Genomic DNA, 27857 nt, shown 5'->3' on the forward strand with positions numbered 1-27857 from the left:
AGTAGATTTCACAAAGAGGGTACCGATATGGATATGCACCGTGAGTAAGCATAAGATGAAGTTTGGCTGCTACTAGCTTGCTTAGAAGTTCATTGGCAAAAAACGACAATGCCAAATCTCTTTCAATCTACCCTTGAGACAGATTGCCTCTATATGCAACGGGGCTTTCATGAGCCTTAACTTAAGGAAACAATAAAGATGTGACGACGTTCTCTGTGAATTCGTTTATTTTGGTGATCTTTAATTATCAAATAACATGAAGTTATGTAAAATGCCATGTGTTTGAAACATCCCGGTCGCTCTAAAACTCATTGTGTATGGTTTCGGACCTTCGTCGACTCACGTGGATAATTCATCATACTTGATAGTTTCCAAACCTTAGAAGACGTACATGCATTTATAAAATTATGTTGTCTTTAAACATGGTACCCGGCTTTGGACGATCCACATACACTATTCATTATGATTGATTTATATGGACTTAAAACACGACTTAAGTACACAAATATAAAAGTATATAATTATGTATGCAAAAAGTAATTGAAAAAAATACAAGACAATATGCCAAAATAACTGCACCCGCTATCCGACTTATTGAAATTAGCTCAAAAGGTATTATTTCAATTATTTCAATAAACTACTTGTTTTGTACCATGTTGTCAAGGACAACATTCAATAACTAGCGTGTGTATTATAGCATTGTAATTTATACGCACGGTACTTATTGAACGGTTAAGCTCCGCCTACTGGATACCGTTCAGATATGGGAGTAAATGTACATACGAAAACAAAGTAACTCTCTCCAACATGGTACAAGAAATCAATTTGATAATTTTTTCACTGTATATACAACAAATTAATAGCAAAAAAAGATGAAAAAGAAGAGGAAAATCGTGCACCAAATATAAGCGTGTAATTAGAACTCATCAATCAAGGGGCATAGTCAAGATATACTTTAAATGGAGTGATACTACAATAAACAGACGACCTTTCTCAATAAACAGGGAATGGTCCGAAGTTCTACATACACACCGTTTTTACTATTTTTTTGGTAGCAAATCAAGATATTCTTTGAATAATGGGTTTAGAAATATAGAGCATTGCAGCCGTTTTGTTGGCAGCCGCTTCGTTGGCAGCCGCTACGTATCCTTTATGGCATTCACTGATGAACCATTGGGCGATATACCGTTAAGTAGAAGTGTTTTTCTGAATATTGCATCCTAGGTGAATTATCGTTTTATCTGGACTGTGGACAAACACTCTGGAAATGTATCAACAAGTTATTTTAAACAATAAATGGGAAACCAGTTGTACAATATTAGACAAAGGATATCTATAATTATTTTATAATACAAAATATTTCTGTTTCCGTCTCAATTTGCTTAAGAAGATCGTCAAGTAAACGAATTTTTTGTATAATATTAAAAAAAATTACATTAAAATGTTATCCCGATTTTTTCATATTTTTTTTAAAATTCTTAAAGCTGCACTCTCACAGATTAAACGTTTTTCCAACTTTTTTATTGTGTGTCTTAGAACGAGCCAATTTATGCGAAAATGCATGTTAACCAGTCATATAAGACTGCTGACAAAAAATTAGATCGCAGATTTTATATCTAAGTTCAAAAATTGATGTTTTATGCATTTTTCTTAAACCGTTAGTAACGCTTTTAGCCATTAAACAATTATTTTCGAACGGAAGCTGCCATCTGATCTTTTGTCAGCAATCTTTTATCACTGGTTTGCAGATATTTACGGAAAAAAATGTTCATTCCAAGACAAAATATGAAATAGTTGTAAAAAACGGTAAATCTGTGAGAGTGCAGCTTTAATAATTATGAACTGATTAGGATTTGCGAAAACTTAATTAATATTTCACAAATACTTACGTCTTGCCAATCTTGAATTTACAAATTGGACAATCTGTCTCATCGGCAATTTTGATTGGTGTTTTGCAACAAAGTTCTCTCCGCAAAATATTTATCTGAAATCATTGCCAAACAAGTGGTATAAACTATTTGGCTTTTAACATTCGCAGCTCCTTGGCCATTTTTCGAAAACAACCTCGGATGTATTTGGACGTTTAAGTCCGGTGCAAGTAGATCGCGTAGTAATTTTATTTAGCAGTTAAACTTAACTCTTGGGAATATTAATTATGTTTGCAATAATACACTTCACTGGCAATCAATTTAAACGTGATACATATATACAACTCTAAAACACTACATTTAATTTATGATATGATTAAAAAAATACGAACTACTTCAACTGATTTTTTACCTGTATGTTATGTTGGCGTTCTATTTTTTTCTGAACTTGACACATATAGTTCTGAGAAATGACCGCTTCTAGTGCCACCTCGAGGAAGGAGCGAAGTTTCTTTATGGTAAGGTCTTCGGGTAGGATGGAAACGGCCTGAAAATCATACCTGACATAGAATGACGTTCAAATTCACAAGTTTTCATTAAAAACGATATTAATTACACGGGCACAGCCAACAGACAAACCCTTCCCGATCTCATAGTTTACGGACCAAAAGCGAAACGGACAGTCTTGCAGTACTAACATACTCATAATTCTAACATAAGCGCAGTTTACCTATTAACAATGTTAAATTTAAAAGCAGCTTGTATATCAGCTCAGGTGTGGTATTTATTAGTGGTCTAAATTCCATTTAACATCGATATAGCTAATCGGATTGCTTAAAAAAAACAAGATCTATACAGTGAATTAAGTCAATGATGAATGAGTATAGCATTGACTTAAGTTGAATGTAGACTACAAACCCAGACATCAATTTCTCAGTTAAGTGAACCATATATATCGACCGAAGTAAAAGTAACAAGGTTTTTTACCGTTGGACAGAAAATCGACGACTGAGAATCGTCGAAACGTAACATATAAACTAAGTTTCACCTTATAAAGATTGATTTCAGCAGCATGGGTCTCCAGCATCGCGAGGGCGTCGGCCAACTTCTGTTTTGGTTCCCTACGGAATTCTTGTATTCCCAGGCTGAGCGGCTTTGGAGGATACAGGTACACTTTTAACAAGTCAAGGTACACCTGTATATAAAATGTAAACTATAAATGAGTTCTTGTTATCCTGTAGAGTGTATAAAAGACGTCTGAAGATAATAGAAACTATGTCCGTTTCCCATTGACAGGGTTTATTCCAAATACATGTACTAGTACATTAGTACACTTGAACACCTGTACAATACAATACAATAAAATAAGATTTTTAAACCGTACGCATTTAACGTTTCCAAATACATGTACATCTGTGGACAAACATTTCACTTTTAACATATACATAGAGATCTTCAACAAACAATATTCTCCCAACACATCCAAATACATCTGTATAAAAATACACTTTTTAATATATCCAAATAGATCCTTATATAAACAATGCAACTTCTAACATTTTAAAATACAAGAGTTTGTCCGGTAAGCGCAGTGGTTGTTCGGCTAGTGCAGTGGTTGTCCGGCTAGCGCAGTGGCTGTCCGGCTATCGCAGTGATTGTCCGGCTAGCGCAGTGATTGTCCGGTTGTCCGGCTAGCGCAGTGATTGACCGGTTGTCCGGCTAGCCCAGTGATTGTCCGGCTAGCGCAGTGATTGTCCGGCTAGCGCAGTGGTTGTCCGGCTAGCGCAGTGGTTGTCCGGCTAGTGCAGTGATTGTCCGGCAAGCGCAGTGGTTGTCCGGCAAGCGCAGTGATTGTCCAGCTAGCGCAGTGATTGTCCAGCTAGCGCAGTGATTGTCCGGTTGTCCGGCTAGCACAGTGGTTGTCCAGCTAGCGCAGTTATTGTCCGGCTAGCGCAGTGATTGTCCAGCTAGCGCAGTGATTGTCCGGCTAGCGCAGTGATTGTCCAGCTAGCGCAGTAGTTAGCATTCGTTTCTAACCAAGGCGTCCGGACGGGTTCGGATCTCGGCCTAGGCGTTAGTCGTTACCATGCAGGACAGGGCCTTCCGTTTTCCACACATAACTGAATACAACAATCTTGCGCAACATCGTGCAATCAAAGTGACTTGACCGATTAGACAGACATGCATCTGCCCCTGAATACACTTCAGCCGGGAGATTTAGCAGAACAGTTATATTTTAAATGTTATGATTCAATTTTGGCTTGTTTAGGTCAAGTCAATGTTTCGTGTATACTTTTGGATTTCTATAAAAAAAAGTATGCAAGAATCATTGACTTCACCCAAACAAGGCGAAATTTAAGCATGGCATTTGTAATAATTTTTCTGCTTCCGGGGACAAATTTCCCTTTTGAAGCAAAATTCAGGAGCAGATAAATGAGTTATCGGACAGGACAATATATTAAGTAAAATACATTTGTATACATATATACACATAATACACTTTTTTATAGTTTTGTTCTATCTTCACTTCATTCTGATGTGCATGTCGTAAACAAAGAAAGTTTCAGTTCGCTACGTTTATGTTTGACGTAATGACAGCACTTTTCCTTGTACATTTGTATACAAAAAAAACACGAGCTTTTAACCTGTTAAGTAAAGATGTACACACTTTAATATAACATATCCAAATACATACTCACACATATGTACTTAAACAAAACATATTCAAAGATGTACACAAATGGACACAAATGTTGCATTTTGAAACAAATATATATACAATGTATATGATAAATAATAATAACAAGATACCGGCACTGTTTGAGTTTTAAAACACTTATTCAACATAGATTTTAACGTATTCAGAAAGTCACGTGAAACGCAAATTTCGTTCGTTTACATCACTAAAATATAATGGGACTTTAATGACTTACGTCTTTATGGCCTTCATAGTGTTGGATGCAATAACTGAAATGAAACAAAACAGAATATAAGATTTTCACAAATACAGAAACGAGGGTATACCGCATATGGGTTGTCCGGACTTTATTTTGTCCCTTTTACATTGACAATGAAATGTAAACCATTCATTAAAATTTGTATCAATAAAACAAAATCAAAACGATTACTTCGTGCACGGCACGGTTCGAATCTTCAAACACTTTTTATGCATGTTGAGTCATTGAAAAGGGATTGCAAATACATGTATATAAAAATAATCAATATTTTGAAAATGTAAAAAGGCACCTACTCTTCAGCGTCTGCAATCTTACAGAGCACGTAGACATAGATACCGAGGGCCTGCTCGTGCTTCTTCAGGCGGCCTAGTAACACAGCTCTCTCCTCAAACAAGCCTGCGAAGAATAGCTGTCTTAAATTAAAACTAGATTAACTATATATTCAAAATGAATCAATACAAAACAAGTTTGGCCACAATATGTCAACCTTAACTAAAGATTCTAAGTTTTTTTTCTAAGGTGTTTTCAGATTGGGGCCCCAAATACGATCCCATGAACGGTTTCCACACACTCTAACTATATACCTGTACCAAGTTTGGTCAAAATATGTAAACCCTAACTAAAGTTATCGTTTTTCTAATTTTAGTAACGGTGACCCAAAGGGCCCCAAACGAAATTCAATAAAAGGTCTCCATAAATTATTTCTACATAGCAATTTTGGTCACAATATGTAAACACCAACTAAACATATTCAGTTTCAACCGTTTTTCTAACTAAAGTTATTCAGTGTCACAGGTGAGTCCAACCGCCTAAACAACGACGTATGTTATTCTAATAACTTACACTTATAAAGCTGCTATCTCACAGATATACCGTTTTCACATATTTTTTTTGTCTTGGAAAGAGCAAATATGTGCGTAAATATCTGCAAACCAACGATAAAAAATTGCTGACAAAAGATCAGAGCGCAGATTTTCAATTTTCCGTTCGAAAATTAATTTTTTATTTCTTTAACCGTTAATAACGGTTTAACAAAAATGCATTAAACAACAATTTTTGAACTTAAATAGAAATATCTGCAATCTGTTTTTGTCAGCAGTCTTATTTGACTGGTTTGCATGCATTTTCGCAAAAAATGGCTCGTGGAGTATACTAAAGTGGCTCATAGAGCTCACATTTGTCGATCCTAAAAGCTAGCAGGGGGTCTGTATGAGTATGTGGGATTTAACCCTGGTAATGGGGATAAAGCCCCATTTGAAACTGTTTCCAAAGTCATTTATATTCATATCAAATTTGATACAAATGTCCAAGCAAAAAACAATCTTTACAAAGTTCTGCACTATAGTCTGACGTAGAAACCTCTCAATCCTGATTTTAGGAGTAATCCTGCCTTTAAAGAAGCACTCTCACAGATATACCGTTTATACAACTTTCTTTTATTGTTTTGTCTTGGAAAGAGCAAAATTTTGCTGTAAATATCTGCAAACCAATGATACAAGATTGCTGACAAAAGATCAGATCACAGATTTTTATATTTCCGTTCGAAAATTAATATTTTACGGGTTGAAGCGTTACAAATTGTTTAAGAAAAATGCATAAAACATCAGTTTTTGAACTTAAATATAAAAATCTGCGATCTGATTTTGTCAGAAGTTTTATTTAACTGGTTTCCATGCATGTTCGCAAAAACTGGCTCGTTCCAAGACAAAAAATAAGACAAAAAAGTTGTCAAAACGTTCAATCTATGAGAGTGCAGCTTTAAGCCCTTAATTTGCTTCAACTATTCGACCACAATTGAGATTGGAGCAAAACCTTCTAACGCAATTGTATGGCATTTAAAGGCAGTACTAGGTCGTTAATTAGTTTTTATTCAACATGCTCTAAGCATGAATGCGCCTTTAAAAGGGGTACTGAAAACATACACGAGTTTAAATATCTGTTGGTGTATTGAAGTCAAATTAGCTGAGTCCGAGATCGAGATATGACATAAGTACTTTTGTGATATTGGGCCGGGTCTGCCATTTTATACTGTCATTTGCCGAGAAAGAGTTTTCAGAAGGGTCTAGCTGTACCTATGGTAACCAACAAATTGACCAGTGACTAGCTCACACATTGATGGTAAATTTTGCTGACATATATATTACTTTTTAGATGTTTAACTGTTATTAATATAAATTTTGTAAAAGAAATGGAATTAATATGACTTTTTGTTCCTTTATAAAAATGCTTATCTGAGTCTGAGTCTAGACTTGGCCCCTGGACATACCATTCATAGGAAGATGGGTGAGCACGTGGTCAGGTTGGTAAAGGCTGGTTTTGTTTAGGAAGCGCAGGAACTTCCCACGGTACAGAGTCAACATTCCGGTTTCTTTCCCGCCACTTTCACGATCACCTATGGTTTGCAAAAAAACCACTCTCGCATGGTTGGATAAACATCAAATCTGATTATCAAAATAAACTATTTTATGAACTCGGACACTATAGGCAGTCCGATATATATGTAATTTAGTGAGTGTTGTGTTTTTTTCGTTGAGCTCTTATTATTGTACATTTAAAGCTGCACCCTCACAGATTGAACGTTTTGACATATTTTTTTTTTTGAAACTAGCCAATTCATGCGAAAATGCATGTTAACTAGTCATATAAGACTGCTGACAAAAATTAGATCGCAGATTTTTATATTTTAGTCAAAAAATTATGTTTTATGCATTTTTCTTTAACCGTAAGTATCGCTTTTAGCCATAAAACATTTATTTTCGAACGGAAATATGAAACTCTGTGATCTGATCTTTTGTCAAAAGTCTTTTATCACTGGTTTGCAGATATCTTCGCAAAAATGGGCTCATTCCAAGACAAGACAAAAAATAAAAAAGTTGTCAAAACGGTAAAACTGTGAGAGTGCAGCTTTAAACGAGCTCATTAATTTCCTGACTGCTGGAGTCATTCATGTAGTTTCGATTGTATTAGTAAATCGTATCATAGATTTGATGTTAGGATTATTTTTAGCATTTTGCGAAAATTATTTTTATATTTGACAAATTTCGTTTCTCGTATGAAAGAAATCTTAAGACAAAGACACGACTTTACATATTGTTTACATACATGGCGGCATGTAGTGAAAACTTCGGGAGTCCTGGTACTCCTTGAGCACGGCATTCTTCAAGTGAGAAGCAAGCGCCTGGTGAAGCTCCTCAGTCTGGTCCCCCCACTCGTATATCACGTGCTCCTGAATGACGTCATCATATGACATAATAGTTTTGAACATGAACGTTCGAAGTTTGCATTGAACTCATTGTTCATATTTAAGCGAAACTATTATTAAAATGTCCGCGTCTATATAAAAGAGAGGAAACATCTGAGAAGTCGTTTAGCGCAGAGATTAGCGCACTCGCTTCTTACCAAGGCGTGTCAGGTTCGATTCCCGGCCTGGGCATTTATGAGCTTGCTTGGTGGTAACCAAACCGGACACGTATGCCTTCTCTGGGTTCTCCGGTTTTCCTCACAACACAACTCACACAATTTCGTGCAACATCGTGGTTACGCGTTTGACTTAGCATTTTAAAAGGATTTTCTTCACAATCGTTTTAAAATAAATGAAGTTTAAATTATTCAACAGTGATTTTTGACACTAAGATTCATATTTCCACAAAGGATATATAAGATAAGAAGTGCGTTTCATTTTTTTCCCTGATAAAATACACACGTTTTTCTGTAGTTCTACTCACCAGGTATTGGATGACAATCATCGGTAGTGTGTCGAGTGTTTCCAGGAAGCTGAGAATATGGCCACGTGGTAACTCGCGGACCGTTTGTACATCCTCAGTAAATATCTACAACACATATAATATATACACGTGTAATACAACACATACACGATGTTCTTTTCAACACTAGTTGTACATAAACGATGCTACCCAGGGGCGGCCCAGAATTCAGCGTTAGAGGGGGCATAACTAAGGGGCGTAACATTTTGACTTATACCCCTCCCTCAGAACCGAAATTTATTTTGTCTTAAGTGTTGGCAGGAGGTTGTTTCTCCCCCAAGGAAAATGTTAACATTTTCTAGTCCGAAATGGTGCATTTGAGCGTATTTTATTACTTTTTTCTCCAATATTGAAATAAAAAGACAACTTGAACGTTTTTTTGGTGGGGGATGCTGGGTGCGCCCCTCCCCTGGGTCCGATAGTGCTACCGTGTTTAAAATTCACCATTTTTTATATTTTTTTGAATGGTAAGTTTTTCGTCAAACCAAATAAATCTTCCAAATGAATTCATATAGTTTGTCTGATTTAAAAGGTAGAGTTTATCAATGCGTGTAAATGTACCTGAAGCGCCTCATATGGGTTGACTTCAAACACCCATTTTGACCACTCATATATCAGATTTAGATGTGCAGTGCCTATAATAATAATAATAATAATAATAATAATAATAATAATAATAATAATAATAATAATAGTAATAATAATAGTAGTAATAAGAGTAGTAAACAAGCAGCTGTTTCAAATAAATTTGTAAATCTGATCAAATTTAAATTTTCATGTGCTTCTTTGGCCAACAAATGACCTCTACCAATCCCCACGTCACATACGTGACCGCGTTCCAAATATAGAAAAAAAAATGTTTTTGAAATAATTTAACAGTTAAATATGAAACATTTAATATAAAGCAAAACAATGATAATAACGCAATGAGAAAAAAATCCTTAAAAAGTGAATATATGGTATCTGAAATGCAGCTATATTTTATACTTGGTAGCAGAAGGCCTCTCTGCTTTTAGGGGATTGTTGTTGTACATGTATGGAAGCTCACTTTAAAAAATGAACACGGTTTCTGGCAGACGTATTGAAAACTGATTATTACCAATACTACTTTAATGCTCTCTCACTGAGATAAGCACCAGGCCCCAATTTCTCGAAACTTCTTTAGTCCCTTATAACAGGATTAATGCTAATCTCACTATTTTTGTTGTTCTATAAAATGTGTTATATTTACCTTTTCAAGAATATAAGAAATTATGTAGGAATAATCTGTATGATTATCAGAATAAACCATTTTTCATTTATCAAAATCCATTTTCAGTATGTATTTTGGCTAATTGAAATAAGCGCCTTAAGCCTGTTAAGCTTAAGAAAATTCGAGAAATTGGGGCCAAAACAATAGACAGCACGCTACCAAAACTGTCTAATACAGGACCTAACATGCAGTGTTCGTCTTTGCACATTGATGAGGCTCACCCAACTGTTGCAGTTTGTGTATCGTCGACTCGAAGCCCTGGAGTGATGACTTGGTGTTCTTTGATTGGTTTTTCATCACTTGCAAGGCTGAAAATTCCGAGGTGTGTTTTGTCATAATAGTGAAAGAAAATGAATTAAAAATGCAACAATTGTTATCCTTGTAGTTTTTGTTTTTATTTGTCCCAATTGACATTATAACATACATTTCTAGTATAATTCATGACTGTCAAGAAGAAAGAGTGACATATTCGAAAGAATGAACAAACAGATAATAATATATAATAAAAATGTCAGTACATTGATCTCCGTATCTACTCAGTCTGATTATTTATACTTCTCATTCTTACCATCAGCATGTCGTCCGTGTTCTTCATACAGAATAATGAGCTCTGTGTATTTGTGGCTCTTGGCCAGAGCCCTCTCCGCCGCCTGCACGTGGACCTTGTTGTCCGGCTGCCTCAACAGGGGTGCCACTCGTTCTTCTCGGATCTGTGAATAGAGGGATACTTTATTGGCGGTAATCATACAGTATGATGATCTCACTGTACTTGTGCCTTCTGACCAGAGCCCTCTCCGCCGCCTGCACGTGGACCATGTTGTCCGGCTGCCTCAACAAGGGTGCCACTTGTTCTTCTCGGATCTGTGAATAGAGGGATACTATTTTGGCGGTAATCATACAGTATGATGAACTCGCTGTACTTGTCGCTTATGACCAGAGCCCTCTCCGCCGCCTGCACGTGGACCTTGTTGTCCGGCTGCCTCAACAGGGGTGCCACTTGTTCTTCTCGGATCTGTGAATAGAGGGATATTATATTGGCGGTAATCATACAGTATGATGATCTCACTGTACTTGTGGCTTCTGACCAGAGCCCTCTCCGCCGCCTGCACGTGGACCATTTTGTCCGGCTGCCTCAACAGGGGTGCCACTTGTTCTTCTCGGATCTGTGAATAGAGGGATACTATATTGGCGGTGATCGTACAGTATGATGAACTCGCTGTACTTGTGGCTTCTGACCAGAGCCCTCTCCGCCGCCTGCACGTGGACCTTGTTGTCCGGCTGCCTCAACAGGGGTGCCACTTGTTCTTCTCGGATCTGTGAATAGAGGGATACTATATTGGCGGTAATCATACAGTATAATGAACTCACTGTACTTGTGGCTTCTGACCAGAGCCCTCTCCGCCGCCTGCACGTGGGCCATGTTGTCCGGCTGCCTCAACAGGGGTGCCACTTGTTCCTATCCGATATGCAGTTTCAGGGAGGACATTTAATACTCAGTGTATTCCTTATATACACAAGTGCCATTTTTAAGTAAAACACAAACTTATCACTTCGAAACCCGTACCATCAGCATTGCATTGCAAGTCTTTTCTAACAAATGGGAACTGCACGGACAAACCCTGGCGAAAAGCATTGAACCAGATTCCGGACTAAATGCTATGGTATTTACATGGTGTCTTCAAACGGGCTTATCATGGATTTTGTTGCCATTTGTCCCAGTAGTTTCCAATGTTTTTATTACCATATTTCATCGTCTTGATCAACAATGTTTAAAAAAGTGAGTCACCTGAATGTATATTTTCAACAATGTCGTGTCAATAACTATTAACGCTTCTTCCTTCGTCTTCAGAGTCACGTTATCCTTGTGTGGCCATATTGGCGTGAAAAACACGTCCTCTCCTCCAGACACGATCGCCGCTCGCTTCTGAATATAAAAGGCAGGGTTCTATGTGCACATCAATAATGATGTTTGGAGAGTATAAATGCATCAGCTTAACATTAATAAAAACAACGATGCAGTGCAACTATTGCAGCTTTATACGAACAAAATGAATCACGATTGAAAATACCGTGCTGGGTTGAAATTCGACATACGAGAAATCCAAATAATCTTGTAGATACCGAGCAAGGTTCGACACTCTGTACGTTTTGGGTGAACAGATCATGGACATATTTACCACCCGCCTTGACCATTAAAGCTGCACTCTCACAGATTGAACGTATTGACCTTTTTTATTTTTTGTCTTGGAACGAGCCATCTTTTGCAAAAAGACATGGAAACCAGTTATATAAGACTGCTGACAAAAAATTAGATCGCAGATTTTTTTATTCAAGTTCCAAAATTGACGTTTTATGCATTTTTCTTAAACCGTTAGCCATAAAACATTAATTTTCAAACGGAAATATGAAAATCTGCGATCTGATCTTTTGTCAGCCGTCTTTTATCATTGGTTTGCAGATATTAACGCAAAAATTTGCTCTTTCCAAGACAAAAAAAAAACGGTGTAAAAACGGTAAATCTGTGAGAGTGCGGCTTTAAGGTATACCTCAGTAAGGTAATCATCCATTGCCTCAAATGCAAGTCGAAGGTCAGATTCATGAAGCGTTGGGATTTTTTCTGGGTACTGTATCCGGTTGCGCCAGCTCGACGGAAGAAGGCTTGAGACCATACCAATCACGTGATGAATGTCTGCAACAACGAGAGAATACTAACATTCAAATCACAATTATATATTCTACTTAATACCATCACGGATGCGACTCAATTCCATTAGGAAATTGATGATATTTTACAAGCGTAGAGCAATTTGTGCAGATCGACCATTATCCAACAAGTTTAGTAATGATTGGTATGCGTTTGCAAAAGTAAGAGAGCCAACAACGGGCCTCAGTCATGTATTTGTGCAAACAGAAGGGCGATAAATCTGAATTCTGAGATTTCCACGCTAGTTATTTAACATGTTCAAGGTATTTATACCATTAACATGTGACCACTTAAGTTTTTGAACGGTGTGTATATGTTTGCTAAAGTTAAAGGGAGTTCACTGTCAAATCGTTTTTGCTCATGGCAATAACTCCGAGGTGAAAGGATAATTTCCGGCTAGTTATCTAACTTGTCCTAAACATGTTGCCCGTAACCATAGTGACGAGGTGTAGAATTCATAACTGTGTGTGAGCGCCGCCCGTGTTCATATGATGGGTGTTAAGTCTGAGACATGCTTAACATATGTTTTTATAAAGGTCAATCCCACTGTATTACCAGTAGCCAAAAAACAACAACGGAGAATCTGTATAAAGGTGAACCTTTCCTCAATACAAGAACACATCTAAAATTTGTTCCTGTTTTAAGATCTGAAATCATTCATTGGAAATAGTTGGATTTTTTTTAAAAAAAGGTAGCTTCACCATGTGAATTCCTATCCCGATTGCTCTTCCTGTCGTACTGTATTTAAGTCACAAGTTGTCCAACTATTATTGGAGAGGATACTTTGACATCTAATTTAAATATGTCAAAGAAAACAACACCTTCCTACCAGTGTCCAGTCTGCTGAATATTTCCATGGACTCAACAAACTTGTTCTTGCAGAAAAAGTAAACCCCTTGGTGAGCTCTAATGGAGTTAATCAGAGACTGATTGTGACCAGCAGCCTCGCTGCTTTGCATCTAAAACATAGAATATATGAATTATAACACAGATTTGTGACTAACCTCGACCAAATGTAAGCCTGACTTTTACTCAGTATATCTTAATCGAAGCGGAAAGAAGAAGTTGAATCATGAATTTGAACTGCAAATCAAACCTTTATCTACGAGTTTCATCCCAAGTTTGACACATTCAGTTTTATCATGATTTTTAAAAAATCGTATCGCCATCCTACACTGATGCTCCCACCTTTGAGTTGAAGTAATAAAATGGTAACCTTGAATCCTTAACTAAAATGACCTCAAGCTGCATGGCCAGGTCGAAAAGAACGTCAAAAGATGACCAATATTTGAATTGCAATGTCTACATGAACGTAGATACGATGGCCTGTATCTGATGGCGATGTCGACGTGAACGTAACTGAGATGGCCTGTATTTGAATGGCGATGAGATGGCCTGTATCTGATGGCGATGAGATGGCTTGTATCTGAATGGCGATGAGATGGCCTGTATCTGATGGCGATGTCTACGTGAACGTAACTGATATGGCCTGTATCTGAATGGCAATGTCTACGTGAATGTAACTGAGATGGCCTGTATCTGAATGGCGACGTCGACGTGACCGTAACTGATATGGCCTGTATCTGATGGCAATGTCTACGTGAACGTAACTGAGATGGCCTGTATCTGAATGGCAATGTCTACGTGAACGTAACTGAGATGGCCTGTATCTGAATGGCGATGTCGACGTGAACGTAACTGAGATGGCCTGTATCTGAATGGCGACGTCTACGTGAATGTAACTGAGATGGCCTGTATCTGAATGGCGATGTCTACGTGAATGTAACTGAGATGGCCTGTATCTGAATGGCGACGTCTACGTGAATGTAACTGAGATGGCCTGTATCTGAATGGCGACGTCTACGTGAATGTAACTGAGATGGCCTGTATATGAATGGCGATGTCTACGTGAACGTAACTGAGATGGCCTGTATCTGAATGGCGACGTCTACGTGAATGTAACTGTGATGGCCTGTATATGAATGGCGATGTCTACGTGAACGTAACTGATATGACCTGTATCTGAATGGCGATGAGATAGCCTGTATCTGAATGGCACTGAGATAGCCTGTATCTGAATGGCGATGAGATGACCTGTAACTGAATGGCGATGAGATGGCCTGTATCTGAATGGCGATGAGATAGCCTGTATCTGAATGGCGATGAGATAGCCTGTATCTGAATGGCGATGAGATGGCCTGTATCTGAATGGCGATGAGATGGCCTGTATCTGAATGGCAATGAGATTACCTGTATCTGAATGGCAATGAGATGACCTGTATCTGAATGGCAATGAGATGGCCTGTATCTGAATGGCAATGAGATGGCCTGTATCTGAATGGCGATGAGATGACCTGTAACTGAATGGCGATGAGATGACCTGTAACTGAATGGCGATGAGAGGACCTGTAACTGAATGGCGATGAGATGGCCTGTAACTGAATGGCGATGAGATGGCCTGTATCTGAATGGCGATGAGATGGCCTGTATCTGAATGGCGATGAGATGGCCTGTATCTGAATGGCGATGAGATGGCCTGTATCTGAATGGCGATGTCTACGTGAACGTAACTGAGATGTCCTGTAACTGAATGGCGATGTCTAGGTGAACGTAACTGAGATAGCCTGTATATGAATGGCAATGTCTACGTGAACGTAACTGAGATGGCCTGTATATGAATGGCGATGTCTAGGTGAATGTAACTGAGATGACCTGTATATGAATGGCGATGTCTACGTGAACGTAACTGAGATGGCCTGTATATGAATGGCGATGTCTAGGTGAATGTAACTGAGATGACCTGTATATGAATGGCGATGTCTACGTGAATGTAACTGAGATGGCCTGTATCTGAATGGCGATGTGTACGTGGATGTAACTGAGATGGCCTGTATATGAATGGCGATGTCTACGTGAATGTAACTGAGATGACCTGTATATGAATGGCGATGTCTACGTGAATGTAACTGAGATGGCCTGTATATGAATGGCGATGTCTACGTGAACGTAACTGAGATGGCCTGTATCTGAATGGCGATGTCTAGGTGAACGTAACTGAGATGGCCTGTATCTGAATGGCGACGTCTACGTGAATGTAACTGAGAAAGCCTGTATATGAATGGCGACGTCTACGTGAATGTAACTGAGATGGCCTGTATATGAATGGCGACGTCTACGTGAACGGAACTAAGACGGCCTCTATATGAATGGCAATGTGTACGTCAACGAAACTTAGAGGGCCTGTATCTGAATGGTAAGGTCGAAGTAAATATAACTAAGTAACAATGTTGACCTGTATTTGAACTACAATATCGAAGTGTATTTATCTAATATGACCTGTATCTGAATGGCAAGGTCGAAGCAGTAATGCTGGGAAAGGTATTTGACGCGGTCTTCCACGGGTCGAGGAGTCAACATGTAAACGCTTGTCTCTGTCTGAACGTATATCACCTCCCTGAAATGGATAGGCAATGACTAGCGCAAACGGATAATGCAAATGTTCCCACTCTGGCCACTGTGTTATTGGTTATTGGTACAAAATAAAAACGAAAAACGGTAACACAAATTACATAACATAAGATGTATTTAAAACTGAAAATTTCAATTGAAGTTAGTACATGTACCGTATGTAAAAAATGTTTTTCCGTACATACAATTTGTTTAATTCGATAAGTAATAAATTAAATGTGTATTTCTTTGGTAATTTTCAATTTTGTGATTAAAACAAAACGAAAGAATACTCAATAAACTTCGGAAATTCGGAACTGTTGACCACCTGTCGAACTTTAAACTGGTCAAACATTAAACAAAACCTATACAATGGTGAATTATATAATATGAAAAAAATGTATGTTTGTACCTTCCTTTGCAGACATTTTTGGCGAGTTTCATATATATCTGTTGTATAGAGATGCTTGGCTGTGCTGACTTTATCTCCAAATGCTTTGGCATAACTGCAATCACATACGGGGAGTCGTAGACTGCGAAAATAAACACCACTACATTAAAATATGTACATGCAATCACCATCATACACCAGCATCATGTTACTGTAGATTAAAAGCAAACGCAACTGATAGGTTAACGTTTAACAGCCTCCAGTGTCCTACCGCTGACATAATTAGCTCTAGAAGATTAGATACATGCCATTACATATATGCGGAAGAACATGTTGAAGTCGAATGGTTTTCAGGCGCCTTGCTGCCTGTACGCGAGTACGCGGCCACATGAAACCACATGATTCTGACAAAAACATCAGACAAAGTTGCAGTTTGCGTACTTGACTACATGATCCTAAAACTGTCCATTTTCAAGTACTAAATAAAGCACCTCAGAACGCCCAGAATGCACCAGATTGCGCCATGGTTTTCAAAATTTTCCTAGGGCGCATGCCCCCGGACCCCAAACAATTATGAATCCACATGAATAGAGAGCTAGCTACGCCCCTGGTTTTAATGAAATCTACATGTTACTGAGAACACTAAAACGTCTCCACAAACAACTGATCGTCCTTATGGATGAAATCAGAGCTGCACGGTACGGGTGACCAACATTCACGCACCTAAATAAACACATTGTTCTTTTTACAACAAAGACATTTGAAAGATGATAAGACACTTCGACATTCGGATCTCCTCGACCATTTTTATCTTAAACAAACTAGGATATGTGCCGGTACATCAGTAAAAGTAGTTCGTACCATTTTGAATTATATCATTTTAACTATTATCAGCGATATTGGGTGTCTATCGCCGATTACTCGATTATCACCGATATACGGTGTTTATCGCCGAGTATTCGATTATATTCGATAGACGCCGATTATTCGGTTGTATTCGAATTGCTTCGCCACTCGTGAAAATATGTTTTTCTATGACACTCGTGAAATAAAATACGATCTTACACTGAAATAAACAAACATCCTCTATATATTCGATGGACGCCGATTATTCGATTATATTCGATCACTGCGCCATCTAGAACAATAACACTGGACACAGGGCTCTAAGAATAAGCAAACCACTTACACAGCAATCTTGGCCTTGTTGTCCACTGAATATACGCATCCCTGTCCGGTTTTCCTCGTCTGTTTACAAAGAGCGACTTCACGTCATAGCCAAGAAGGATGAGGTCCCCAGGTATTCGTAGCATAACTGGTTCTGTCTGCCCACTACCGAACTGGAACACCTCCTTCATTTTCCCGCTATCAGGCTTTAAAACAGCACATCAAATGAGTAAACCATTACTTAATGTCCCAACTTATTTTATGCCATACTGGCAATTCTAGCAAGGTGTTGTAATTTCATATAGCCTGACAAGTTCCGGGTCGGAATATAAGTATCTTCCATGGCCGAGAGTGTAAGATAGGTTCATTCCGACCCAAACAAAATTAAGTTAAAATGTGTTTTTGCTGGAACTCTTTTGTGCTTAGTGAAAATAATTGCGTATGGATATGCGATAATTCGTGGTTGTCATGGATATTCGCGCAGTGATTCAGAGTATGTAAATTGTCTGATTGGTCTTTAAATAGTTCTAAGAAGAGTGAAGCATTATTTCTTGAAAGGAGCGTGAAACCTATTTTCTGGTGACATTTGAAGCGAGAAATAAGTAATTAGCGTTTTAAATATTGCCACAAGACAAGGTTTCCATGATGCGCTTCATACATACGCTACAGACGACAGTCTTCAACAAGGGAGGTAATTACAATGTGGTGACCATTAAAAGAAGTTCCATACGGGCATTTTATCTTCGCCCGTGGGCAAGATAAGAATTTCTAGCATGGTTAAATTAATGGATCTATTTATCTGAGGTGGGAGAATAAACCTATCTTACACTCTCGGCCATGGAAGATACTTATGAAAGCGTCACATACACTTAACGAGTGAGGCAAGAGTTCACGAGGCATCAAACACAGGTTTTAGAATCATAAATACTATACTTACATATGAAGCAAAATTTTAAATGAAGCCAGAGTATTTATTCCTGTAACCAACAGCGGATTCATATGAGCAACATACTTGTATATTGTTTGATGCGCATATTTGGTCCATTTGAAAATGTGCTATATACGTTATAAGCTGAGCACAATACAGAATAAGATTGTATTAAGAAAAAAATAGCAGGGATGAAGTAATACTGACCTTGACAATGATGTATTCGTCCTTGAACCCTATGACAATATTGTCTCCACACCACATGGCAGCTTTGGCGGGCCTGCTAAGCTTCAAGTCGACCTGAAATGAACATAGGCAATCCTATCAAAACTTCACGACACGAAACACATCATTTACCAAACCCAATCATGTGTGTTTAGTTTCTGGAACCACAACCAAATTTCCGTCCGAAGTGCTTATAGAGAATGTAATAATAATTTACTTTACTGTTAGATTGAATAATAGTATAATAATGCATCTTTTTAAATTAGATACATAACAGCGTGTTGTTTTATTACTTTGTATTGTTTTATGTTAACTCATATCCTCAATTTGGTGCCTTGAGAACAATAAAACTTGAAAATTGAAACGTAATAGAACCCATTGGTATCTTCGAAAGGGCTAGGGTATCGCACCCGGATCTCATTTTTTTCTCCGTTTGTTTCTATCAAGATAACAGGGAACGGCAGTCACTTCCATCAGATGCCAAAAAAATAACATCGTGATGTCGTCACGGCGGGGTCAACCCATTATCCGAGCACACATACAGAAACTATAAGAAACACTTAAGGCTTCCATTGTTTTGATAAGACAACAAAAGCATTGTCTTTCTTGGGATAGTGTAAAATTGAAATGGTGAAAAAACTAGTTTTACTCGTATTTACAATACGAGTGGGTACTTACATGTTTTTCAACATACTCCTTGCCATTCCATTCAAAAACCTAGAAATATATATAAACATTTTATAGAGCAAAAACTACTCACGTCGGCGTCACATTTGACGTTGCTTTACGTTGTTCTGAACATCACCAACAAAGAAAGCATTAAAAGAAGTTGTGCACGTAATTATAAGAAACATTTAAAAACGGGCAAAGTTACTTCTTTGTTTAAGTCCTGAAGATTTGTCGTTTCTACATTCAGTATTTGGAATACCTACCTTAAGGATTTTGCCAATGACAAGACAGAGTTGAACCTCAATTTCGAGCTGAATTTTTTTCAGTACATCTACTTGTTCCTGGAAGAAATTATGTCACTTGGAATTAATTATTAATGGAATTGTAGTATGAAAACTTTGGCATACAATTAACAAAACAACAACAACAAAAACATAATTCAATTAATAAATACCCATGTCCGGTTATGTTCAATATTAACTTGAGGTTAGAAAGCACCAAAATGATAGGGTGTGAAACAATATACATGTACTTGTATGTGTTGCTATCCGTACGGAAATAAACGTTGTAGATTACTATCCTCGTGCGTGTACACAGATGTTGGTGACGTAGCACACAGAACGTAGTGCGAAACTACACGTTATCGTACAAGCAGCGTTTCTCAACCTCTCTTAAAGTGGCTGAACGCAACATGTAGTTTCCATCTTAAGCTGTTAATGCTTGTTTCTTTGACAGTTCTTTTATTAACGTGTCTTTTTGTTGAAAATGTCAGTTAACACCAACTATAAATGTAATATATCAGTAGAATTCATCCTTTAATTAGACTTACTAAGACAATGTACATTTACATATATCAAAACACCATGGAAACCAAAGGGACATGTTGTATTTGCAGAAGTAATACACTAGGAAGTCATTAAAAAGGTTTTAAAATGTTCTGTATTTCCTATCTCGACTTCTTATTACATTGTATTATCCAGTATCCAGGGTCACGCATACGCCAATGAAATCGCCGGACATAATCACATTTAGAACAGCTCTGACAACAAACAATCCATTAAGCAGATTACAGCCGTCAACGTTCCATTTAGTCATTAATCAGTTTTATTAAGTTAGTTCAAACTTAAAGCTTTAAAATGCTTGCGCATGCGTTCTGGCTTGAATATAGGCATTCGATAGGCATATCGCTCTGAACACTGGGAAAGTTAGAAATTATTTTGGCATCTAGCCTGTCGACTTATTTGTTAAGAAATTAATTATAAGAATTTTATCTTATTGCATTTACCAACAAATCGCTTACTTTGACTAAAACGTCGAAGAATGTAAGTCCCTCTGTATCTGGTATGTCCAGTATATGTTCGTAGTTGTCGCCAAAGTCGTGCACGTGCAAGCCATCGCCTGTAGACATGAAGGAGTAATGGCTTAATGAATATATTCAGTTGCTAAAACATATACTAGTAGTTTGTTTGCACAATACGATACATTTTTCGTTCATACGTCAAGAAAGAATTTAGACCAATTAAAATTTAATCGATATACGAAGATCCCAAGCAACATCCTCACTCTAAAACTAATGCAGGTTACATGTAAACCCATATGGTGCAAACAATGGTTATTATTTCTGCAAGATTCAAGGTGAGGAATTACGTGACTTCAACGGGGTTCTCACAAGGGTCACCACGGGTCGTAACCGATGTAAACAAACACGAAAGTGACGTTAATTGCAAAAAAAATGAGAGAAAAGAATTGGAAATATTTCTTAGCCTATAAAAGACTACAATATGTATGTTATTTTCTGCTTCTACACGTGTGACATATATTAGATTCGCTTGAGCTTAGTAGCCTCATTTTTAAAATTAAAGGCAAAAGGATAAAGGCTAACTAAACAGGCACAAAACGAGAGATGCAGCCTTATACATTACATGAATAGTTTTGACACGGTCATCCTTTCCTCTAAGAACGAGCATCAAAATCAACAGTACCAAATACAGATATAAAGCGAATCATTCCGAGCTTCGATCTTACCGTAATCCATGAGAACCTGGTTGATTTCTGGGACAATTTTCATCTGAAAACATTCAATGATACAGTTAGCTATTATATGAACTAGTTATTGTATTTACCACGTATTCGATCTAAGACCGGCGATTTATTTGATTCGCGAAGTAAATCTAAATACTTACTTAAAAGTGGCTGCGACTGCCACGCGCATGCGCGAACGTCTAAATAACTTATTAAACCCGAATATTGACTTAGCGGAAATTTGGCGCTTATTTTCGACAGAGCCTTTCTAAATTATTAAACTTTAAGGTGAATCCTACCGGTCATCCTATTTGCGGAGGCATGGGCGTAAACACTAAATTAAGAGAGAACATATTCGATATTAATGCAATTTTGTTCACCCAATATGGCTTATTGTGAACATTTCAAGCATCAATATATATATGATTTCATTTGTCAAATACAGTCGAAACTCGATATGTAAAACTCTTTTATCTCGATGTTCTGGTTATGACGAACTTTTTTTTCGAATGTGTTGAAAAAAGCTAAACACTTCTTTTATTTCGGTGTTATCGTATGTTCGGTATCTCGAAATATTTCCCGATGTAAACATTTACGATGTTACAATATCATATTTGTTTAAAAAGGGAAATGTATAAAGGGACCAGCCTCACCTCTCGCACGACAGTGTTGAAAACATTGTGAGTGACACATTTGTGACCTACTCTGTCCCGGTTTTCTGAAAAATAAATAAAAAGTAAAGCTAAAACACTTGAAATATTGTCAAACACCGTGTTTAAAGGGACTAGACACCATATGATACAATTGCAATAAAAAAAGGAAAATTGTCAAAAACTTACATAAAATTGAGATGGTTGTGTTCAATGCATTGAATCTTACTAACTGGTGTATCACATCACTTACGACACATGCATCTTTCGCAGTCTTTGTGCATTTTTCAAATTCGAAAGTTTAAAAATAGCGTCTGTATATTCATTTGTACTCATAAACAGATATGATTTAAACTGGGACACCATTATGCCCTATTTTTAAAGGGGGAAACATAGATGAGACAGCAACATGATTGTGTATTATCGGCATCATTCTAGCTCGCATTGACTATTCTAGGCTTGTTTTAAGGACTGTATTTTCTGATATTTGGACCATCTGGTGTCTAGTCCCTTTAAAGGCACAGGGACAACGCCTAAAATAAACAAAAAGGGAAACACGCACTGTCACAAGACAATCGACATAGATTACATGAATATAATACATGATGAATAAATGAATACATGTAGATAGAGCGGAACAAAACATAATAGTACTGGTATTCATAAAACATCTTAAGCTATGTGTTAACTTGAGCCATTTTCCTTCTATAAGTAACTCGTATTAACTTCATGACATCTAAAATATTTTTATTTTTTTATGTTTATGTAACACTTACGTTCGGGTTAAAACACTTGTACTTTTCTTTAAATATGACTATAAACATTTTTATGAAATCGACTTAAATAAATTACTTAAGAGGGTTATTTTAATCACCGGCCCAAAACATTTATTACCAGAAAGTCACAGACCCAAGTATTTAGACAGCATACAGATGACGAATTATACAATTATTCAAACATGTATACCATGACAAACCATTAGAGCTGTCGCAAGACAGCGCGCTCGAATATTAGCCGCTTTGTCTTAGAAATGAATACAATAATGTTGCACTATATGTGCCTGTCTAAAGCGATACAAAATAGTAAAATAACAATGTAAACAAGAAACGCCACAATGCGACGAAACCAGGTTTTCAATGATTGACAGAAGAACTTTAGCATTCGTTGTGAGATTCAGTTTGAACTGCCTTTGATTTTAGTAACAGTGACCTTTTAAAAATATAAAAATGAGCATGTCCAAAGCAATGAAAAAGTAAAAAAAGAAAAAAATCAAGGGCCATAATTTGTATTGAGGATTAATATGGAGCTACAAAACTGTGTGATGGCCACTGTGTAACGAATGAAGGCCATTGGAAGAACGGTATTTGAGATCTGAGTTGATAGTCGCCCATAAACTGGAAACCAAACGTTTTAAGTCGATCAAGGGCCATAATTTGTATTAAGCATAATATGAAGTTATGTAACATGATTACGTGAGAGCCGAAAACAACTGTGTGGCGTATTAATTTAATTCAATTAAGGGTATAGAAGTAATTACTGAAAACCCCATTATGCCCTAAAACTAGAACCTGACACAATGGCACGATTGTTCAGAACTTTGTTTAAGTTAACAACGGAATTAACGACATTGTTGTTAACTTTTAAAGGTGAAATATTTGCTGATATGCTCGTATATTCAAATAAAACAAGTACAACTTAAACAGTTGTCTCACCTCTTGTTAGGAATACTGCAAATCATAAGTGTATCTGTGAAACTTACAGAGCAATATTGATTTGAAAGTTAACAACGATGATGTTAATAACGTTGTTAACTTTAACAAAGTTCTGAACAATCGGCCCAATGGGTCCTAAGTCAACCAGGGGCCATGCTATTTGACAGAATAAAGCTCCATATCTAAACAACAGCAATATATGGAAGTGATGTTGCCATGTTGTTGCGATCAGCTTACCTGAGAGATCGAAAAAGGTCACAGCTTGTAAAAATATGTCATTTTGATGCGATTATCTGACTTGAGGGGTCGAAAAAAATCTCGTCATGTAAAGGTATGCCATAATGCAAGATTCGCTTGCGATCGACAATCGAAACTGGTCTCATCATGTGAATGTATGCCATAAAATGATGAGATTATTTTACCTGAGGGGTTGAAACTAGTCTCGTCATGTAAAAGTAAGCCATAATGTATAGATCAGCTTACTTGTGGGATCGAAACTGATCTCACCATGTAAAAATAAGCCACAATGTATAGATCAGCTTACTTGTGGGATCGAAACTGATCTCACCATGTAAAAGTAAGCCATAATGTATAGACTAGCTTACTTGAGTGATCGAAACTGGTCTCACCATGTAAAAGTAAGCCATAATGTATAGATTAGCTTACTTGAGTGATCGAAACTGGTCGCACCATGTAAAAGTAAGCCATAATGTATAGATTAGCTTACTTGAGTGATCGAAACTGGTCGCACCATGTAAAAGTAAGCCATAATGTATAGTTAGCTTACTTGAGTGATCGAAACTGGTCTCACCATGTAAAAGTAAGCCATAATGTATAGACTAGCTTACTTGAGTGATCGAAACTGGTCTCACCATGTAAAAGTAAGCCATAATGTATAGACTAGCTTACTTGAGTGATCGAAACTGGTCTCACCATGTAAAAGTAAGCCATAATGTATAGATTAGCTTACTTGAGTGATCGAAACTGGTCTCACCATGTAAAAGTAAGCCATAATATATAGATTAGCTTACTTGAGTGATCGAAACTGGTCTCACCATGTAAAAGTAAGCCATAATATATAGATTAGCTTACTTGAGTGATCGAAACTGGTCTCACCATGTAAAAGTAAGCCATAATGTATAGATTAGCTTACTTGAGTAATCGAAACTGGTCTCACCATGTAAAAGTAAGCCATAATATATAGATTAGCTTACTTGAGTGATCGAAACTGGTCTCACCATGTAAAAGTAAGCCATAATATATAGATTAGCTTACTTGAGTAATCGAAACTGGTCTCACCATGTAAAAGTAAGCCATAATGTATAGATTAGCTTACTTGAGTAATCGAAACTGGTCTCACCATGTAAAAGTAAGCCATAATGTATAGATTAGCTTACTTGAGGGATCGAAACTGGTCTCACCATGTAAAAGTAAGCCATAATGTATAGACTAGCTTACTTGAGTGATCGAAACTGGTCTCACCATGTAAAAGTAAGCCATAATGTATAGTTAGCTTACTTGAGGGGTCGAAACTGGTCTCACCATGTAAAAGTAAGACATTATATATAGATTAGCTTACTTGAGTGATCGAAACTGGTCTCACCATGTAAAAGTAAGCCATAATGTATAGATTAGCTTACTTGAGTGATCGAAACTGGTATCACCATGTAAAAGTAAGCCATAATGTATAGATTAGCTTACTTGAGTAATCGAAACTGGTCTCACCATGTAAAAGTAAGCCATAATGTATAGATTAGCTTACTTGAGGGATCGAAACTGGTCTCACCATGTAAAAGTAAGCCATAATGTATAGACTAGCTTACTTGAGTGATCGAAACTGGTCTCACCATGTAAAAGTAAGCCATAATGTATAGTTAGCTTACTTGAGGGGTCGAAACTGGTCTCACCATGTAAAAGTAAGACATAATATATATATTTGCTTACTTGAGGCATCGAAACTGGTCTCAGCTTTATACTCTCTAAGTTCGGTGTCAACAACCGCCAACAAAATGTCGCCTGAAATTAAAAACTTTTCATCTAACAACAACTTAATCAAAGTTCGCTTGTACATAAAACATTTGTGTGTTTTCTTGTATAGTTTTCAGTTATAAATTACTTTTAAAACGCCACACCATAATATAACGAAGTTATGACTACTAGAACAGATTAACGTAAGCCTTCAAAGATGTGTTATATAACTATTAAAATCGAGTTTATTTCTATTTTTATATTAATTTACCATAAATCGTCACGTTGATGCAAGAACTCAATAATTGCTTCTGTTTCTAAATGCAGTTATTGGGTTATTGCACTAGGGTGCATTACATTTTTGAATAACACCATAATAACGCTTCTATTATGATAAAATATATTAAAAAGAGGACATAAAACAAATTGACACCACATCGATTACGATAAGGCCACGCCTACAGTGTCACGTGACCGCTTAGTAAGTCCTTCCGACATGAACACAGAAGCAGACGATATTTGTACAGAAGTTATACTTGACACTCAGATAAAAAAATGCATGGAACATGGTCAAACATAGCAATGAAAGCAAGTATAACATTAAATTAGTTAATTATTATTACTAATTAAATTAACGTTTGATTCAGGTAGATATAATTTAATGGCTTTAATTTAAATAAATTACAATAATTAATTTCTAAATAGCATCTGAATTTTGTTACAACAGAAAGGCAGTCTCTATTGTAAAACTCAAATGTAGAGAAACAAAACATGTGTTAATTTCCTTGACGAAATTCAACAATAAACGACTTTTGTTTAGATCAAATGTATTTTGCTGTTGATCTTCCTTCCCCCATTTAAGTCAACATAGATACAAGTTTAGTGAATTATCATTATTGATATAACTACCGTAATGTTTCTCTCAATGAAATAATATCCGTGTTGAATGAAATGCAAAACTGTTCTAACAAGCAACATACATGTAGGAGTTAAAATGATCATATAGTCATTATAAATACACAGGTTTATACATTAATTTGCGTCATTTACGAAGATGATTTTGTTTTATAAATACAGTACGTATACACTTCAATTTTTGTGACCTTTAGCTTTATGATATAAGATCATTTATCTACATTACATAAAAAAGGCAACTCAAATCAACTGAATTGTCTTTTTCACTAATAGTATGTCCAAACAAAGTTAAAAGCAAATGTATATGCTTCGGATTTAAAACTTTACGCACAAGAAGGAGAAAATAATCAAAATCAACATAAATCGCAAGATATCGTTTATATTATGCATTAATACTCATAATGATATTCCTTGTTTTAAGACTAACGGAAAAGATACAATTTGAATGGTTGAAATAGTCTACTGAAAGGTCACGTTGTTATCAAACAAATGCCATAAAAATGCATAATTTGAGCGGCAATAAGGGAAAATGCCAGTATTATGGATTTCCTTTCTTGTTTTTTACCATCTCTCAGTTATAAGAAACATATTTTGTATTAAATATTTAGAAAACAATTACACTAATGTTGATAAGTGCAGATCATCGGTTAATTTGAAGAATGGGCTATGGCGGATAGCAACGGGCAACTGGTAAGCCCAGCCTAATCTGGACGCTGATTGGTTAGTCGGGTATCGTCCGGCCAGTTCCACTGACAGGCCGCGTCATGTTAATTGTTACTATGATTATACAGCATTTTCATTTTTGTGTTTCTTCAATAGCATAATGTTTATATAAAAACGCTCTCAGTGAACACTTTAAAGCATATCAAAACTTAACATTTTGTAACTTTAAAATAAAACTTAACCAGTAACAACGTTTTGTGGTATTGATGGGTGGATTACCTAAAGGCAAATGTACCATTTACCTTGCATACTTTAAGTAATCCACTTAAGTTTCTTCTGTTTAACAAATATATCAAATTTAAAAAACATGAACGTGGATGTATGAAAAGCCTACCATGCGCGGCTATACAGGACGCTGCAATTCCAAGAGTTTTAAAACTTATAATCTTTTCCACGTAATATGCATCCATTTTAAACCGAAGTTTCTAGTCGTTCTAGTTACAAGAACATATCAATAATTATCGATGAAAGCGATCAGTGTATGTAAGAGGCCAT

General features: G+C 36.8%; 1 protein-coding gene across 1 annotated transcript; it reads right to left on the reverse strand.

The window, feature by feature from the left end:
- Window positions 1-217: 217 nt before the first annotated feature.
- On the reverse strand, window positions 218-27846 carry LOC128207550 (vam6/Vps39-like protein). Its single transcript, XM_052910530.1, has 26 exons — window positions 27697-27846; window positions 25701-25772; window positions 22048-22112; window positions 21398-21440; window positions 20673-20770; window positions 19636-19713; window positions 19382-19420; window positions 18686-18778; window positions 17573-17756; window positions 16405-16525; window positions 15882-15999; window positions 13375-13504; window positions 12388-12530; window positions 11628-11765; window positions 10410-10551; window positions 10063-10149; window positions 9151-9224; window positions 8551-8655; window positions 7928-8051; window positions 7092-7217; window positions 5119-5221; window positions 4802-4835; window positions 2917-3063; window positions 2281-2415; window positions 1890-1984; window positions 218-1261 (listed from the first exon to the last, which is right to left on the reverse strand). Exons 1-26 carry the CDS (start codon window positions 27770-27772, stop codon window positions 1189-1191), a joined length of 2643 nt encoding a protein of 880 aa, XP_052766490.1. The 5' UTR covers window positions 27773-27846; the 3' UTR covers window positions 218-1188.
- Between the last annotated feature and the right edge of the window lie 11 nt (window positions 27847-27857).

This window comes from Mya arenaria, chromosome 11 (assembly GCF_026914265.1).
Source record: "Mya arenaria isolate MELC-2E11 chromosome 11, ASM2691426v1".
NCBI lineage: Eukaryota > Metazoa > Mollusca > Bivalvia > Myida > Myidae > Mya > Mya arenaria.